Genomic DNA, 16,364 nt, shown 5'->3' with positions numbered 1-16,364 from the left:
AGTACTTTTGTTCCTTGTATTTCAGCTCTGTTGTGTATTGGATAGTTATGTTCTCAAGCTTGGTAGTGTTAATATTAACCACTTCCAAGCTTGCGGGGATATTAGAATATAGCTAGAGTGCAAGGACTAAATCTTCAAATACTTCCTAGTTAGTTAGAAGAGTTAGTCTTGTGTATAAGTATCAGTGTCTTTGTAATGTTCAATTAACTTTTTACAATGTAAACCTTTACTCTTTGCTATGGCTTCTATTAGCTTTTGGGTTTACAACTTTATCATGAGGCATGCCAAAGCTGAAAGACCCGGATACTAGTATCCTGAACTCGCTCGAGCAAGCCAATCCGCCACTATATTTAAACATGCATATTTGACAAAAGCTCTTGAGATAAATGGTTTACCTACTCTCTTTTACCCGAACTTCTGGCGTATTATCAGAAGGATGTAACCCAATTTTGCTCACAGGTGAATTTTCACTGAATTCGGTCAACAAAACTATGTTTGCTTTAATTCCTAAAATTAAAAATTAATTATGATTTTTATAATAAAAATTACTTCAATTTTCATTAAAAAAATGGTCTTAACATGGTTTGGAGCTTAAATTTGAACCAAGCGATGATTGCTAACTCTGCAGGTTGTACACAAAATTAACCTGACCGAAGAAGGGTGCTGCTACTGCTACATTGCAAGAACTACACACGATTGTTTATAGCTACCCACCCAATGTATTATCATAAATTTGTCCTCCTACATCTTCATCTGAGAAAGTTTCCATCCAAGATTAGAACATATATAAAACATAGTCTGGTTTCAACATAGAAAAACATAGTATTGTTTCAACATAGAAATGCCGAAAATGCATGAGATTAATATGCTATAGTCGCAGGCTTGCAGTCTAAAATTGAACAACAACTAACAAGAAAACCACCACCAACAACACTAAACTGCACATTGATATCATTCACAAGCCTCATGCACCCATTACACATATAGGCATAATGCATGTATGTATAGATGGCAGTACTTGTGATGATTAGATATCCTCCATTACCAATCATTTTCCGTTGCTATTGCCAGCTAGTTCCTGTGATTGTAGATATCCTCTATAACCAAAATGACCACTGAAATCTTGACCAGATGGAGGAAGAGGAGGTGGCGGCGGCAGCGGGAAAAGCTGTGGTGGTTGCTGAGGGGTCTGCAGCTGCGGTGGGGGATTAGGAACCTGATGCATACCTACTCCATCAGAAGAATGATTAGCAATGACAGCAGCATTTTGGAGAGTTTGCTTCCTAAGGAAATTCAATTCTTCCTTTATCGTTTGGTCCAGATCTGCAATTCACATGAGTGTATCCATGATAATTTTTTAATAACTACATTAATTTGTAAAATAGCACGAGAGTAATTTTGAAGTGATTAAACCAGAGTAATGTATGAAACCATGCATACCAAATTGAATTTGAGATTGTTGTCCCATGTTCTGTAAGTTCGTCTTGAGCTGCTCTTGCAAAGTAGTCAAATCTACAGTGTCTTTCTGCATTGTATGAGATATTAATATGATTGTTTTTGCTTATTATTGTTCTTATTATATGAGTGCATAAATTGAATATATAAACACATAAAAAAGACAAAAATGGATTTGCCAACCTTTATATATTAAAGATGACACCATGGGAAGATAAATAAATAACTTAGTACAAACATAAACACACGTTCAAGTAGAGTTATCAAATTTGTCCATGGGCCTGGTCAGCCCACCAAGCCCCATCTCGGCCCAAACAGCTCACTTGTTAAGTGGGTTGGGACAGGGCTAACACCAAAGCTCTCCTCTCCTCTCTCTCTCCCTTCATCCTCTCTCTTTGCTTCTCTCCTCAGTCCTCACACTCTCCTATGGAGGGTTGTACTAATAAATTTGTAGCTCAATTCAATTTAGAAACATTTCAACTTGGCCCAAAAATTCCTGGAAACTTCATGGTAATCCTAATCCCGAATCAATTTAAAATAATAGGACACAACTTTCAAATTAATGAGTTTATGTGTATTTTCAAGTGTGGTAAATGGAAACTTCAAAAAGAAAAGTGTGGTAAATGGAAAGCACGCACCTTTAGGATGAGAAGACGTTGAGAGAGGTTGGCTGATTGCATCTGAAGATCTTGCAGCTTCTTTTCCATCTCACTTACATAACGATTTTTCCTCTCCTTCGATCTAGCAGCAGATTCCCTATTAGCAACAATCCTACAATTAACACCAACAACAATTCCATCAAACTTCACACCCCAAAACTTCATCAATCCCTAATTTCCCACAATCCAAACCAACCCATTTTATTTCATTCTTCAAAACTCAAAATAAACATCCATGATAGAGCATCCTAAGCATAATTAAATTAGTGAATGTTATCAAGTTGGTCCCTCAGTCTTTAATTGTGTAAAATCCATGTGATGAAATAAAACGCCGATCAAGTTAATTGTTGTAGAACTAATTTGATGGCATTTCACTCAATTTGACCTCTGCTCCTGACCAATTTGACCATTCACTCATGATGAAATTCATTCAATTTTTGCTTATCTTCTTAGAGTTTTGAACATGCATGTGTGTGTTTATTTCATATTCGAATCACTTTTAAGCTTTCAAAATCAGTTATTTGAAAAACATAATAAAATAAAATGTTTTATCAACCTCCTAGCTCTCACGGGATCAACCCTTTCAAGTTCTGCAAGTTGATCAGGGGGCATGGCCCTCTTTATCAAATGCGATGGCACACCCTGAAATGACATTAACGTCGAGGACCCATCAATGGAAAAGCTATGCCTGTGACGGCGCTTGGCCTTTTTTTTACCACCACTACCCTCCCCGCCGTCAGTTGCTCCAATCAGATCATTGGATTTGACGGTCAAGCTCCTAGCTAGTGGCACCAACATCCCGGAACTCGTACCGGAGCCGTCCAGCCTCCCTGTTTCATCCGAACCAACTACGGCTTCAACGATATCTGGCAGCCGCGGCGAAGGAGGCGGCGTTGGAAATGTGAAATCAGTGTTGATGAAATCCGAAGGATCAAATAGCATGTCATCATCATCAAAGCTTCCGGCGAGATCGAATGGGAAGTCGGAGAAGGCCCTCCGGTGGTGGGACCTCAGCTCCAACTTCGACTCCTCCTCCTCCACCGTTTCTAGGGGAGCTCCGGTGAAGTATGGATCCATTAGCAAAAATATTAGTTAATTTTTTTTTAATTCTCTAAGTAGAAGTTTTGGTTTAGTGGTGAAACCTGAGGTAGAACACCGTAATGGTTGATGCTTAGGCTTAACATGTAAGTACTACCCGTTGGGAGTGTTATTAAATGAACTTGAAACTCCTTTTCATTCTTAATTATTTTTAGAAAATAGTAATTGTTTCATATTGAAAAGTCTAAGAAGAACATTAATTATTTTTAACTTATTAATTAGATATTGACTCAAAAAATAGTACTAATCCATCTCTTCATTTATTAAGTAATTTTTTAAGAGCTTTTGTCTCAAAATATAAGTCAATTTATAATAGCATTTAATATTTTTTTTTCAAACTTACCCTGGTACTTAATATGGAAGAGATAGTGTGATTATGAATTTATTTTAATTTAAATAGAGAAATTCATCGATAATTTATGAAAGTTAATAAATGTTTTTAGAAATTTATTGTTAGTAATCACTACTACTTTTCTTTATCATAGAAAATTAATAAATGGGACATTTAAATAGGGATAAAGGAGTAAATGAGAAACAAAAAAATTACTATTTAGTTTGAGTAAATAAATAAATATTAACTCTTCCTAAACCAAAAAATATATATAAATATTAAGAGAATATAATAAAATAAAATTAACTGTATTGAGACATTTTGATAAATAGTTAATATTACTAAAGTTTTATAATTTTCATATTTAATAACTAACATTTAAGTAATTTTAATAATTTAATATATTATTATTTTTTGGTATAAACATCTCGTGCCCAGTCATCCTTTAATTAGATGTCGCCAGATTCAGGATTCAGTCATAGTTAAGACTCTTCATCTCTCCCCCAAAATGTACTGTGTGGATATATTATATATTTAATACTATAAAAAATAATTAAGTGAATATGAAATGTTTTTAATCAAGTAATAAATTTTTAATATCATCAAATAAATTCTATCAAAAAAAATATCATCAAATAAGTCTTAATAACTTTTTTTTATACTTTGTATCAACATTAAATTAAAGTAAGTTTTACTTTTAAAATTATAAGAATTTATAACTTTAATAGTCTAAAATATTATTTAGTAGATTTAAATTTATTTAGTGTTGTTTATAATTTTGGTCCTCTATTATAATTTTAATTGTTGAAGTATATAATTCTTCACAAATATATAATATATGAGAAAAGGTTTCATGCACTAACAGTGCAAATTTTTTTTACACCGTCAATCAGTAAAATTTCGTGAATGCGGGAGAGATGATTTTTTATTTAACTAAATTGGCTAACATGACAAATATTTAAAATCCGATTTGTTGACGGTGTAAAAGAACTTTACATTGTCATTGCATCAAAATTAAACTCATAATAAATCAAAATTATAATTAAAGATTTTTTTTCAAATAATACATCAATATTGCATTTAATACTCATTAAATACCTAATAGTGACATTTTTAAATTTTTAAATATTTTTATATTTTGAAAATTAAATAATATCTTATTATTAATTAATTTTAATTATTAATACTTGTTTAGAAATTAAAATATTACTTAGTTTAATTTTATATTATAAACTTCTTTTCTTAATTTTTTAGTTGTATGTATAAGAAGTTTTACAATTAATATTTAAATAATAATTAAATATATATATGTGTGTGTGTTACTGTTGTCCCCGAATGATAACTCAAGCGGTAAGAACTAGGGACATATGGGTTGGGTAGGGGGGTCTTGGTATCAATCCTTGGAAAGTGCAATGATTTTAAAAAAATTTATGTGTTACTGTTTATGCATTTTATTTAATACAAAAATTAAGTGAGTTTTAATTATTATTGTTGGGTCTTCTTATGTTTGTCTTTGTTCATTTAATAAAAATATCCATTCTATATTCCTAGTAATATATGTCGCAAATAGCGACAGACAAAATAGATACGGAATATTTGTAACAAAATAGTGACGGGAATATCCGTTACAAAGTAGAGATAAGTATCTGTCACAAAGTAGCGATCGAAGTATCTGTCTCAAACAGAGACGGAAATATCTGTTGCGAATATTTCTGTCACAAGTTAGCGACGTCTATCCGTCACAAAGTGGAGATGGAAATATCCACATATGCATCCGTCAAGATGTAGCGACGGAAGCATCCGTCACGAAACAGCGACAGAGTTATCCCTCACAAAATTGTGACGGAATACGTCAGAAACCCATCTATCACAAGATAGTGATGGATGTATCTGTCACATATTTGTGACGAATCTCTTCGTCACAAAAAATTGATTTCATAGTTTTTTAATTGATAAGAAAATTATAACTTGACTAAGATATTGTTTTTTAAAAATGAACTATGTTAAAGGGCCGGGAGAAAATGATTATAAAAATGGGCATATTTGAAGCATAGATATCGACAATTCTGAATGCGCTCATCTTCTGCAAATAGTTTCATGTGATAAATATCATTATTGAGAGTGACTCTTCACCGACACTAGGTTGGGTGAATATCATAAAAACCCCCCTTTGAAAATTATAAAATGAACTAAATAGAATATAGATGCTCTCAAAATGAACTAATTCTTGTTTTGTTCAATACTAACATAATGTCCAATATGCTATGGTAGAAGTCCCAATCTCTAATGAGCATCTATATATTAATGATTTTTTACCAGCCAGAATTATGAAGCCAAATATTTCTATTACCTTAAATTTACTTTTTTTTTTTACATTTGGAAAGGAAACAGCAATAAAACAACTAAGGAATGATTAGAGAATCCTTCAACAAAAGGAGCTTTAACTCAGTCTCGCGATGAACAACAACGTGCACACCAAGAGAAGGAAGGCACGACCCATGCTTAGCAAGTCAATTAGCAGTTGAAAATTACCATCATGATGAATTCGCTAAGAATATGAGCCTGCATATACTAGCTGATTACCCAACTTTAACTATGTATTGTACTATTTGTTGATAAATAAGATAAGAAGAAGATTGATTGTTACCTCATTTTATTTTATTTTTTAGGTTTTTATAGCTTTCTTCTTAATAATTCATAGTTGATCCTTCTTGATAGGAATTTCTTCATATCTTGTTATTTATTAGAGAAAAAACAGACTATCTTATTACCTTGCTAAGCAAGGATGTTAGCAAGATGCTAAAAAGAATAGCCTAATTAATATATTAGCTCGTCAGAACGAAATCTTCATAATCAAAAAAAGAAAAGAAAAAGACTTCACTATATGCTTTTGTATCTCATCTTTGACAGGAATTCAACTCAACCACGCCATTTGTTAATGGATGTCACTATTCAAGTAACTAAAACAACCTTTATATGGGACTTACTTTAGTATATTGGGCTTTAGTGAGACAAAGAGTTGTGGACCTTCTTGGTTTTTTCCCCGTCATCCATGAAACAAGTTGGTGACCCAAATAATGCAATTACAATGTACAATGTTGGAGAGCAAAAATAGTGTAGACTCTGGTTTCTGTCTCTAAAATGGACCATGGTGGTCTTCATGTGGAATGCACACTCTGTTCCATTATATAAATTATCCAATTCCCTTCTCTTCCTTTTTATCACTGCATACTTAGTGCTTTCCTCTTCAGCAATCCATTCTTTTATAGCTCTTACTCTTTTCATTCTACATTTAATTCAGCTTTTCAAGTCTTCAAGATATATAGATTATGATGGTCAGTTATATATAATAATTAAAACCTAGCTAGTAATCGATCAGTTCTGAATGTAGGAGTTGAAATTTAGTCTTTTGTACTTAGCTAGCAAGAGTTATTTGAGCTTTGTGTGTCAATCATATGCTAATTAAATAAATCATTTCTCTTCATTCACTTTTATAATCTTATTTCTTGAGATTAGAAATTAAGACTCATGCATTCCAACCAACTAGTGTATGTGTACTTATTAATCACTCTTGCATATTGTTGAAGGAATTTACTAATTAACTGAAAACATGTTCCCAAGTTAAAAGCTTATTGTTTGGAGACTAATTATGCTTAATGCTTTTTTTTTCATGAAGTACACTTGGTGAACATATATTTTCAATTGTCTTGGTTTGTTTACCGTTTTGCCGGTCATTTAAATATTCATTGTCATCCTAGCACTTGATAGTTCGGCCTTTGCCTCTTCGCGACGATTAGAGCTAGATGACTATTGTTCAAGTGGTTGGTTTAACCTTCATCCCCCTCACGACAGCTGATAGTTCGACCATCACCTTTGGCGACGACCAAAGCTAGGGACCTACTATTCTGATGGTCGGTTAAAATCTTCATCGCCCTCACAAGACTAGATAGCTCGACCCCCACCTTCATCGACAACAAAAGCTAGGGGGCTACTGTTTCGATAGTCGTCATTCGAAAAACTGTCCACCATATACCTCGGCCAAACCACGATGTCAACTTCCTACCACACTTAACTCAGGACTCCTTACCTCAGCCAAACCTCGATATTTCTCAAAACACCGAGTCATAAAGCATCAAGTCTGATGAATCTATCAGTGTCTCCCAACCTGCTGGGACATAGGTAGGAACACCCAACTTTTCCCAAAATCTACTCCCAAACCGCCATAACAAGCAATGTCCGCTCGCGTTAAGTGGAGGTTGCAGGAACATTCACAACACTCGGCCCCCAACAACGAGGGCCACTAGGCCGTATAGGGATGAAAACTTGACGTAAAAGGACCCACACAATCACAACAGTACCTTAGCATACTCCCACCTTCATAATCGTTGACCCAAGGCATCTAACGAAGATTGGGCACTACGCCCGAGAGCGGGTCAACAGCCTGCAAATTTAAATCCTCACTCTCCATCTCTGAGAACATGGTGAGCATGTACAATATTAATTGAAGGGGTATATGCAAAGCATATATGCCACCTGCGGTACAAGATGGCATCAACCCATCCTTAAGAATTCAAGAGAGATAAACATGACAAACTAACACCGAACCTATATATAAACACAAATGTAGTTGTTCGTTTGCGTACGCATTACTCATTATGCAAACTAAGTTTTTTCTAGAAATCTCATGTTTTTAGTTTATTCGATCTCATTAACTTGAGCTTCGGTGTGTTTTATGCAGACATATCCCCACCATGTCAATGTAGCTACGTCGTTCCAGAAGAATCATGCTAGGTTGTGCACCACCGCCAGAGATAAAAAAATTAAACAATCTCATCTCATGAAGAACAAATGGACATATCTAACTTTCATCAATTTCCGAAACTTTTTTTTTTTGCGCTTGATGTGGTACCTTAAGCCAGCTTAAGGCGTGGTACCCAAAATGAGTTCGTTCGATAATAAAGACTCAATATACCAATTCAAAGTTTGATTTTATTATATCGTATTAATGCAGCGTTGCATTCTTAGGGACGTGAGATTTGCGAGTTATGTTTTTTGTTCATCCATCAACCATGGTTATTTTACGCGCATCTCCATCACCATCATTTGTTTCCACCACTCATTCATTTTTCATTAAAATATGAATTTCATAAGATAAAGTTAATTGATAAGTAAAGTAAAATCTAAAGATGTAGTATTTACCTTGAATAACATGATAATAATCTATTAAATTACTCCATGCGGGTACCATACCCAAAAAAAATTCAGGGTACTACAGAATTTACCTTTTTTTTTGAATGGATACTGCAAATACATTAAGCAAAAGCGGGTGTAGAAGTCATTACATCAGCATGAACCCAATCGATAACTTCAACCGGAACTTCTTCCAACCAAACCATGTCAGAATAATTGAAAGCGTTACCAGGTAGGAAATCAGCAGCAGAATTGCCCCCCGACGAACGAAAGACAAGTCAACATAATCAAAAAAATGAGATAACATGAAACAGTCACTAATAATACTAGATAAATACGATCTGTCATCCAGCGACTTCTTCCAACGTTGGAACAGCTGCAAACATCCCGTCTAAAAAAGCACACAACAAAACCCCATCTGAACGGCAAGCTGCACCCCAAACTCTTTACTAGACCCTGTGTTATAATGGAAGAAACAAATTAAAGATCCCTCAATATATAATATGCTTTCTCCTTTTCCCGTATAAAGAGCCATTTCATGTTGGTTTACGTTTTAATTTGTCCTTTGTGAGTCATGCTATGCTCATGAGCTTTTGGTATAATTCCTTCAATTATACTACATCATATTTTCGATGATCTATATATGATCACATTCTTCATTCACATCCGTCACTACTTTTACTTTCTTTTCCATCTCACTCCTTATCCTTTAGTTCTGTTGCTTCCGGGATTCAATGATATCTATGTAATGATACTATATATATTTTTTTTGTTGGAGAAGCTTTTTAATTATATGATCAACATGCTTTATAATATTGATTACGGAACTTAGAAAAAGTGATGCTCCTTTTTGTGAATAAAAGCAGTGACATACATTACTGGATACTCCATTTTAAAATGATTGTTATTTTAGTTTTTTACATATTTTATAAAATGGATATTGTTTTAGAAATTCAAAACTGTCCTTAGTTCAAGTAGTAAGCTAGTTGAAAATGATGGTTATTATTTCCTCTATCAACTTTCGCATAATCCCCAATTAACAATAGAAATTAGGAAAAAAAATAGAAATCATCGTGAGATTAATATATGTAGAATATAATGTAATGTCAAGTATAATCAAAATTAGACCAAGAATAACTTCTCTTAATTACCACAGCTGCAATTTACCAAATCACTGATTCAGTGTACTAAAATTAAAAGGCAATGAAAGCACCCACAGCTTGATTGCACATTTAAAGCATATACTCCAATATTAGTAACCTAGAATAAAGCTACCTTTTGACCACATTATCCTTTAATCCATGTCACAATTAAAGCATACACTCCCTCAATCATTCCCTTCTTTTTAGTTTTTATTGAGTGCTCCTTTAATAAATGGGGGCGAAGTTAGATTATTCCCCTCTCTCTCTGTAAACAATTAATTACTACGTGATAATTGTTGTATTTTTTCCACAACAAGTTATATTTCCTCACATTGCTACCTTTTGTGTTTATGACTACAAGTTTCATTGTTTTTTTTGTTTTTGAATCTAGTTTCATTGTTAAAAACAAAACAAAAACGTTAGAGTGATCAGTGGGCTTGCTCACTTTTTCCTCAAACATAGGCCTTTTTTCATCTTTAAATACCCTACTTCAGTAGCGTGTGTTCTCCACACTCTCTCACACAGCCTCTAATTCATCATCCTCCATCACTTAAACTATTTCTCAAGTCATCTCTCTCACCTTTTTCCATGGCATCTGATCATTCATCCCTTAACCAAACCAAATTATGTGTCCATCAAAACGGAGACCTTGAGCAACAAGAAACTCTAGAGATTGAAACTGATGACTTTGATTACTCAAAACGATCCCAATGGCTACGTGCTGCCGTTTTAGGAGCCAATGATGGTTTAGTCTCCACAGCAGCTTTGATGATGGGTGTAGGAGCGGTGAAGCAAGACCTCAAGGTCATGATCCTCTCAGGATTTGCAGGGCTTGTGGCAGGTGCTTGCAGCATGGCCATAGGAGAGTTTGTGTCTGTGTACTCTCAATTGGACATAGAGGTTGCTCAATTAAAGAGAGACAAGAAAAGAGTCAGTAATGGCAGAGAGGAGGATCAAGAAGATGATAGTGAAGAAGAGAAAGAAACCTTGCCAAACCCTTTGCAAGCAGCAGCAGCTTCAGCTTTAGCCTTTTCAGTTGGTGCAATGGTTCCTCTTCTTGCAGCTTCTTTTATCAAGGACTATAAGGTAAGGCTAGGAGTGGTTTTTGTGGCGGTTAGTTTTGCTTTGGTGGCGTTCGGTTGTATGGGAGCATTCTTGGGTAAGGCGCCGGCATTGAGGTCTTGTGTGAGAGTCTTGGTTGGGGGTTGGTTAGCCATGGCCATAACTTTCGGGCTAACCAAGTTGATTGGGTCAAGTGGGCTCTAATTAATTAGCTCCCTTGAAGTGAGTTTTGGTAATAATTGGATAATTACCTTATGTTTCATTATCTAGCTAATTATATGTGGTTTATCTCACTTGTCCATCTAAAGTCCAAGCAATCAATTATCTTCACTACTCTTGTGGTGTTGAAGACTCACTGTTGATTGTCTCACATATTTTTCATCAAGCCCGTGGTTTTTGCTTTTTACAAGAAAAGATGATCGAGATGAGGTTGAATGGAAGAAAGTTGGCGTGGCCATAAGCATTAATGGGAGTACATCTATCAAAAACTTCTATATACGTGTAATTATCTTTTATGTATGATAAAAGTTGGAGTCTTCCATTCCTATAGTGAGTGGAGATATGATACATGCATGGCAAAGCTTTACACATCTCCCTTTCTTAGAAAATATCTAAATTGACTAAATTAAAATGAAAATCTGAAGTTCAAACCTATAATTTAGAGTGTGTTTATTTTATTTTTTTAAAAATAAGATGTTGATTTATAATGCGTTTGTGTCATTTTTTCTTTAAAACATTATTTTTAAAAATTAAAAAGTACTTTTTATTATTATATAGCTATTTGTCTCAAATTTTTAAAATAATCAATAATTTTCAAAATCTAAGAATAAATCATTTGAATAAGCTACTTTGATTACCTTATAAAAAAATTATTTCGATAGATTAGAGAGAAAATAAAAAATATTTTTATTAATGTAACCAAATATAAACAGCTTATGTTTTTCATAAAAGTCTCTAAAAAGAAAATATCTTTTTAAAGAGCTAATAATATTTTTTTATAATCTTAAACAGATACACTCTTAAGCTTTTTAGAAAACTATAATTTTAAAACGCTCAAATAGGTCATTTCATAAAGTTACTTTGATTGACTTATGAAAATATTTGTTGTGATAAATGAGAGGTAAAATTAAAATTGAAAATACTAAGTATTTATAGAGTAATGATATATAATGAAATATAGAAGGCCAAAATAAAAGATGGTGGGTTAGAGAGAGAAAGTCTGCCTTCTCTCTAGAGTCAAACCCTATCTGATTCTCCCCTTGACCCTGTCGAACAACCGCCTTGTTTCCTCCATGGCGCCGTCAAGCACCATCGGAGGGGAGTACCGCCAGCCACCAAGTGACGAAGAGGAACAGACTGACCGCACCAAGAAGAAAGTGAGAACCACCTCTGACGAAGATTCTGAGAAATTTCAGGATACTATGATGCAAGCTGATGACGAGGGAAACCCCAACCTGGGTGAAATACAAGAACCAAAAAAGCTTTCATACAAGGACAAGGTGATGGCAGGGGAATTTGCCTCATCTCCTTTCACAGACCAGGAAATTGTGGACCTGGTAAGGGAAGAACTGATGGTGGGGGGACTGGATTTTGAGGAGGCCCAGAAGGAAAGAGGACCTTTCAACCCGAACCCAGTGGTTCCGATCTCCCTAGAGGAATATGAGCAGTGGTGCCGCCCTTGGAAATTCACACTGGTAGTGAAGTTGTTGGGAAAACGAATTGGCTTCAAATGGATGAATCAACGCCTCCACCGTCTTTGGGCTAAGGAAGGTGATGTGAAGGTGATAGACCTGGCTGATGACTACTTCCTGGTGCGCTTTGCATCTGAAAATGATTACAAACTTGCTCTGTTTGAAGGACCATGGATGGTAGCTGATCACTACTTGCTAGTCCAAAGATGGCGGCCCATGTTCAAAGCTGAGGACGATGCTGCTAGGAAGATTGCTGTCTGGATAAGGTTACCAAAACTCCCTGTGGAACTGTACAACAACACTTTCTTGTGGCGGCTAGGCTCGATGATTGGTACAATGCTTAAGATTGACCACCACACCACGGTCCACTCCCGTGGTAAATTTGCCCGTATCTGTGTATAGATTGACCTCAGTTGTGAATTAACCCCAAACTTCACAGCCCTAGGGGAGGAGCACCGCCTAGAGTACGAGGGTTTGCACTCTATTTGCTTTAACTGTGGTAAGTATGGCCACAAGAGTGAGTGCTGCCCTGAAATCCTGATTAATAGTAAAGTCCCTGTTGGCAACTCTCCAGTTTTCTCTACTGGACCTGGCCTTGACCCGATGCAAGAAGAACAACCTAGCAGAACCCCCTTACCCAAACCCCAACCAGAAGTAGACAAGGAGAACCCCAAAGGCTTTGGCCCTTGGATGATGGCAAAAAAGAGTCAAAAGAGGAAGCCCCTACGACCTCTCAACCAGCAAAACTCCCAACAAGGGAATGGCTCTCGCTTTCAGGTCCTGGAAGAGGAATTGAGTACCAAAGACAACAGTGATGACCTCCATAGTAAGGTGGACCAAGGAAACCTACCAAAAAACAACAGCAAGCCTAACCATGGCAACCAGAAAATCTCTCAGAAAACAAACAACAGACATAATCACCCAAATGCCATAGGGTCAGGAGCTAACCGAAAGACACCCCCAATGGTGGAGAAAATACATAGGAAAGAAACTGGAAAAGCCCAAATGACGCCAACAGCAAAAACACCTTCCCAACAGGAGGAGAAACCAGATCACATATTGACCCAACAAGAGAATGACTTACTAGAAACAGTAAGGAAGCACCAACTTGCCCTGTGGGAAGAATTCAAGGCCAGAAAAGCTAATGATGAGGAGTTCCAAGGCAGCCTACACACCCCCTCTAAAGAGGAACTAAAGTTCGTTCAAGCCTTACTCCTCAAGAAAGGTGTTGGGGACCCCAATGCCAATCTGCAGATCAGTCACAATATGGACATGGACCATGAGGACAATGGATCTTCAGGTGCTGAGATAGTGCAGGAGGATTCTCCTCAAAGCTTTTAGCTTCTGTGAGCTGCAGGCTCTGCTACCCAACCTATTGTTTCAAATGAATTACATGATTTGGAATTGCAGGGGAGCTGGGAAGAGAAATTTTTCATCTATGATCAAAGACTGTACAAGAATTTACAACTTGAGTTTTGTTGCTATCTTGGAACCAAGAATAAGTGGTACTAGAGCTGATAAAGTGCTTGCTAATTCAGGATTTGACAGTTTTGCTAGATCTGAGTCAGTAGGCTTCTCTGGAGGGATTTGGTGCTGTTGGAAGCAATCCCACTATACTATCCAGGTAATTGAAATAAAACATCAGTGCATTCACCTCCATGTAAACCCCAACGAAAATGGAGGATGGTACTTGTCTGTTGTGTATGCGAGCCCTCAAGAGAGGAAAAGACTTGAATTATGGGAAGAGCTTACTTCCTTTAAAGAACAAGTAATGGGACCTTGGTGTGTGGTGGGGGACTTTAATACAGTCCTTTATGAAGCTGAGAAAGTAGGTGGTGCACCTGTAAACAGACCAGCCATCAATAAATTCCAAGAGTGCTTGAATTTGTGCCTTTTAGATGACCTGGGAGCCAAAGGTACCCCTTTCACTTGGCAAAGAGGGAACCTACTTGAGAGACTGGACAGAGCTGTAGCAAATGATCAATGGAGGGGAGCCTTTCCTGTAGCCTCTATTACTAATCTACCTCTTCCTTTTTCAGATCATTGTGCAGTGTGGATCAGATTAAATGTTGAAGACAGAAGGCCCAAACCTTTCAAGTTCATTGCCGCATGGCTCAATCATCCAGAGTTCCAAGCACAGGTTGAAAGGCACTGGAGTACCACAAGGACTTGGCTTGATAACATTGAACGATGTACCACAAGTCTGCAGGAATGGAACAAAATCATCTTTGGAGATATCTTCAGAACCAAGAGGAAATTACTGTCCAGATTAGATGGCATTCAGACAAAACTCTGCCATAGTATCAATCCTTATCTCCTAAAACTAAGGAAGAGGCTCTGGCTTGAATATGAAACCGTCCTACACCAAGAAGAGCTATACTGGGCCCAACAAGCTAAAGTCAACTGGCTAAGGCTCGGAGATAAGAACACCAAATTTTATCACCAAAGCACGATTTGTAGACAACAGAGGAACAAAGTAGAAGCCTTGAGGAATGAAGCAGGTGATTGGATTTATAACCCGCAGGACCTTCAAAAAATGATGGTAGATTATTACAAAGTGCTCTACACCCCAGACAACTTCCCTACTACATCGCTGCCAGTGCCAGATTCTTTCCCGAAACTTAGGGACATTGATAGTATGGAGATGATCCAAGAAATTACGCAGGAGGAAGTTAGAGGAGCGTTGTTCAGTATTGGTAATCTTAAATCCCTTGGACCAGATGGTTTCCACGCTGTCTTTTTCAAAAAGAACTGGGAGCATATTAAAGAGTCTCTTACAGACTTTGTAAAGAAAGTGTTTGCAAGACCTGAAAAGATCTTGGAGGTTAATCAGACCATCATTGCCCTGATCCCTAAAGTTGCAACTCCTGATCGGGTTTCTCAATTTAGGCCCATATCACTCTGTAATACTAGCTATAAAGTGGTGACAAAAATTCTAGCCTCCAGAATCAGCAAAGTCCTCCCTAGTCTCATTTCTCCGAACCAGGCCAGCTTTGTCAAAGGAAGAAGCACCATGGATAATGTCCTCATTTTCCAAGAAGTTACCCATTCCCTGAGATCCTTGAGGGGGAAACAAGGGTACATGGCTATTAAACTTGACCTAGAGAAGGCCTACGACAGATTGGAATGGCCTTTTATAGGAGAAACTCTGAGGTTTTTTGGCTTTGATGAGAAATTTACCAATCTCATCCACCAGTGCATCTCCTCTTCCTCTATGGCTCTTGCTTGGAGAGGACAGTATACAGAATCTTTCAACCCTCACAGAGGCATAAGGCAAGGGGATCCCATCTCCCCTTACCTCTTTGTCTTGTGTATTGAGAGATTGGCTCTCATGATACAAGAGGCTTGTGCAAATGGGTCTTGGAAACCTTTCAAGGTAAGCAGATCAGGTCCATCTATTTCCCACCTTCTGTTCGCAGATGATGTCATTCTTTTGGCTGAAGCTTCATTGGACCAAGCAACACTTATACATGATACCCTCAAGATATTTTGTGAGGCCTCGGGCCAAAAAGTAAGTCTTGCTAAATCCAGGGTCTTCTTCTCTAAGAATACTGAGAAGAATCTTGGTGACCAAATTTCCAGCAGCTTGGGAATCCAGCAAACTCTCAATTTGGGCATGTACCTTGGTGTTCCTCTCTTGCATTCCAGGATGACCAAGGATAACTTCAATTTCTTGACTGATAAAGTTAGAAGAAAGCTGTCAGGATGGAAGGCGAATTCCCTCTCCTTTGCTGGA

At 36.7% G+C, this 16,364-nt stretch overlaps 4 protein-coding genes across 4 annotated transcripts; 2 read left to right on the top strand and 2 right to left on the bottom strand.

The window, feature by feature from the left end:
* Positions 1 to 648: 648 nt before the first annotated feature.
* Positions 649 to 2,330, bottom strand: LOC130720396 (probable transcription factor PosF21). The gene is made up of 3 exons (XM_057571034.1): positions 2,094 to 2,330; positions 1,441 to 1,525; positions 649 to 1,323 (listed from the first exon to the last, which is right to left on the bottom strand). The coding sequence occupies exons 1-3, from the start codon at positions 2,277 to 2,279 to the stop codon at positions 1,049 to 1,051; spliced, it is 546 nt and encodes a 181-aa protein (XP_057427017.1). The 5' UTR covers positions 2,280 to 2,330; the 3' UTR covers positions 649 to 1,048.
* A 297-nt stretch (positions 2,331 to 2,627) lies between these two features.
* LOC130719929 (transcription factor VIP1-like) lies at positions 2,628 to 3,191 on the bottom strand. The gene has a single exon (XM_057570523.1). The coding sequence runs from the start codon at positions 3,189 to 3,191 to the stop codon at positions 2,628 to 2,630; it is 564 nt and encodes a 187-aa protein (XP_057426506.1).
* Positions 3,192 to 10,374: 7,183 nt separating this feature from the next.
* On the top strand, positions 10,375 to 11,527 carry LOC130721147 (vacuolar iron transporter homolog 2-like). Its single transcript, XM_057571888.1, has one exon. It carries the CDS (start codon positions 10,464 to 10,466, stop codon positions 11,139 to 11,141), a length of 678 nt encoding a protein of 225 aa, XP_057427871.1. The 5' UTR covers positions 10,375 to 10,463; the 3' UTR covers positions 11,142 to 11,527.
* A 702-nt stretch (positions 11,528 to 12,229) lies between these two features.
* LOC130719928 (uncharacterized) lies at positions 12,230 to 13,969 on the top strand. Its single transcript, XM_057570522.1, has 2 exons — positions 12,230 to 12,959; positions 13,068 to 13,969. Exons 1-2 carry the CDS (start codon positions 12,230 to 12,232, stop codon positions 13,967 to 13,969), a joined length of 1,632 nt encoding a protein of 543 aa, XP_057426505.1.
* Positions 13,970 to 16,364: the final 2,395 nt, after the last annotated feature.

Source organism: Lotus japonicus, chromosome 5, assembly GCF_012489685.1.
Source record: "Lotus japonicus ecotype B-129 chromosome 5, LjGifu_v1.2".
Taxonomy (NCBI): Eukaryota; Viridiplantae; Streptophyta; class Magnoliopsida; order Fabales; family Fabaceae; genus Lotus; species Lotus japonicus.
Note: the sequence above shows the minus strand (reverse complement) of the source record. Positions and strands in the feature narration are given on the sequence as shown.

Excerpts from the sequence above, each read along its gene's own strand:
- LOC130721147 (XM_057571888.1), top strand. The coding sequence starts at position 10,464 with ATGGCATCTGATCATTCATCCCTTAACCAAACCAAATTATGTGTCCAT.
- LOC130720396 (XM_057571034.1), bottom strand. The coding sequence starts at position 2,279 with ATGAAGTTTTGGGGTGTGAAGTTTGATGGAATTGTTGTTGGTGTTAAT. Across the intron at positions 1,526-2,093 it reads AACGTCTTCTCATCCTAAAG|AAAGACACTGTAGATTTGAC; the intron begins GTGCGTGCTTTC and ends CATACAATGCAG. Across the intron at positions 1,324-1,440 it reads ACAATCTCAAATTCAATTTG|ATCTGGACCAAACGATAAAG; the intron begins GTATGCATGGTT and ends TGTGAATTGCAG.
- LOC130719929 (XM_057570523.1), bottom strand. The coding sequence starts at position 3,191 with ATGGATCCATACTTCACCGGAGCTCCCCTAGAAACGGTGGAGGAGGAG.
- LOC130719928 (XM_057570522.1), top strand. The coding sequence starts at position 12,230 with ATGGCGCCGTCAAGCACCATCGGAGGGGAGTACCGCCAGCCACCAAGT. Across the intron at positions 12,960-13,067 it reads GCGGCTAGGCTCGATGATTG|CCCTAGGGGAGGAGCACCGC; the intron begins GTACAATGCTTA and ends CAAACTTCACAG.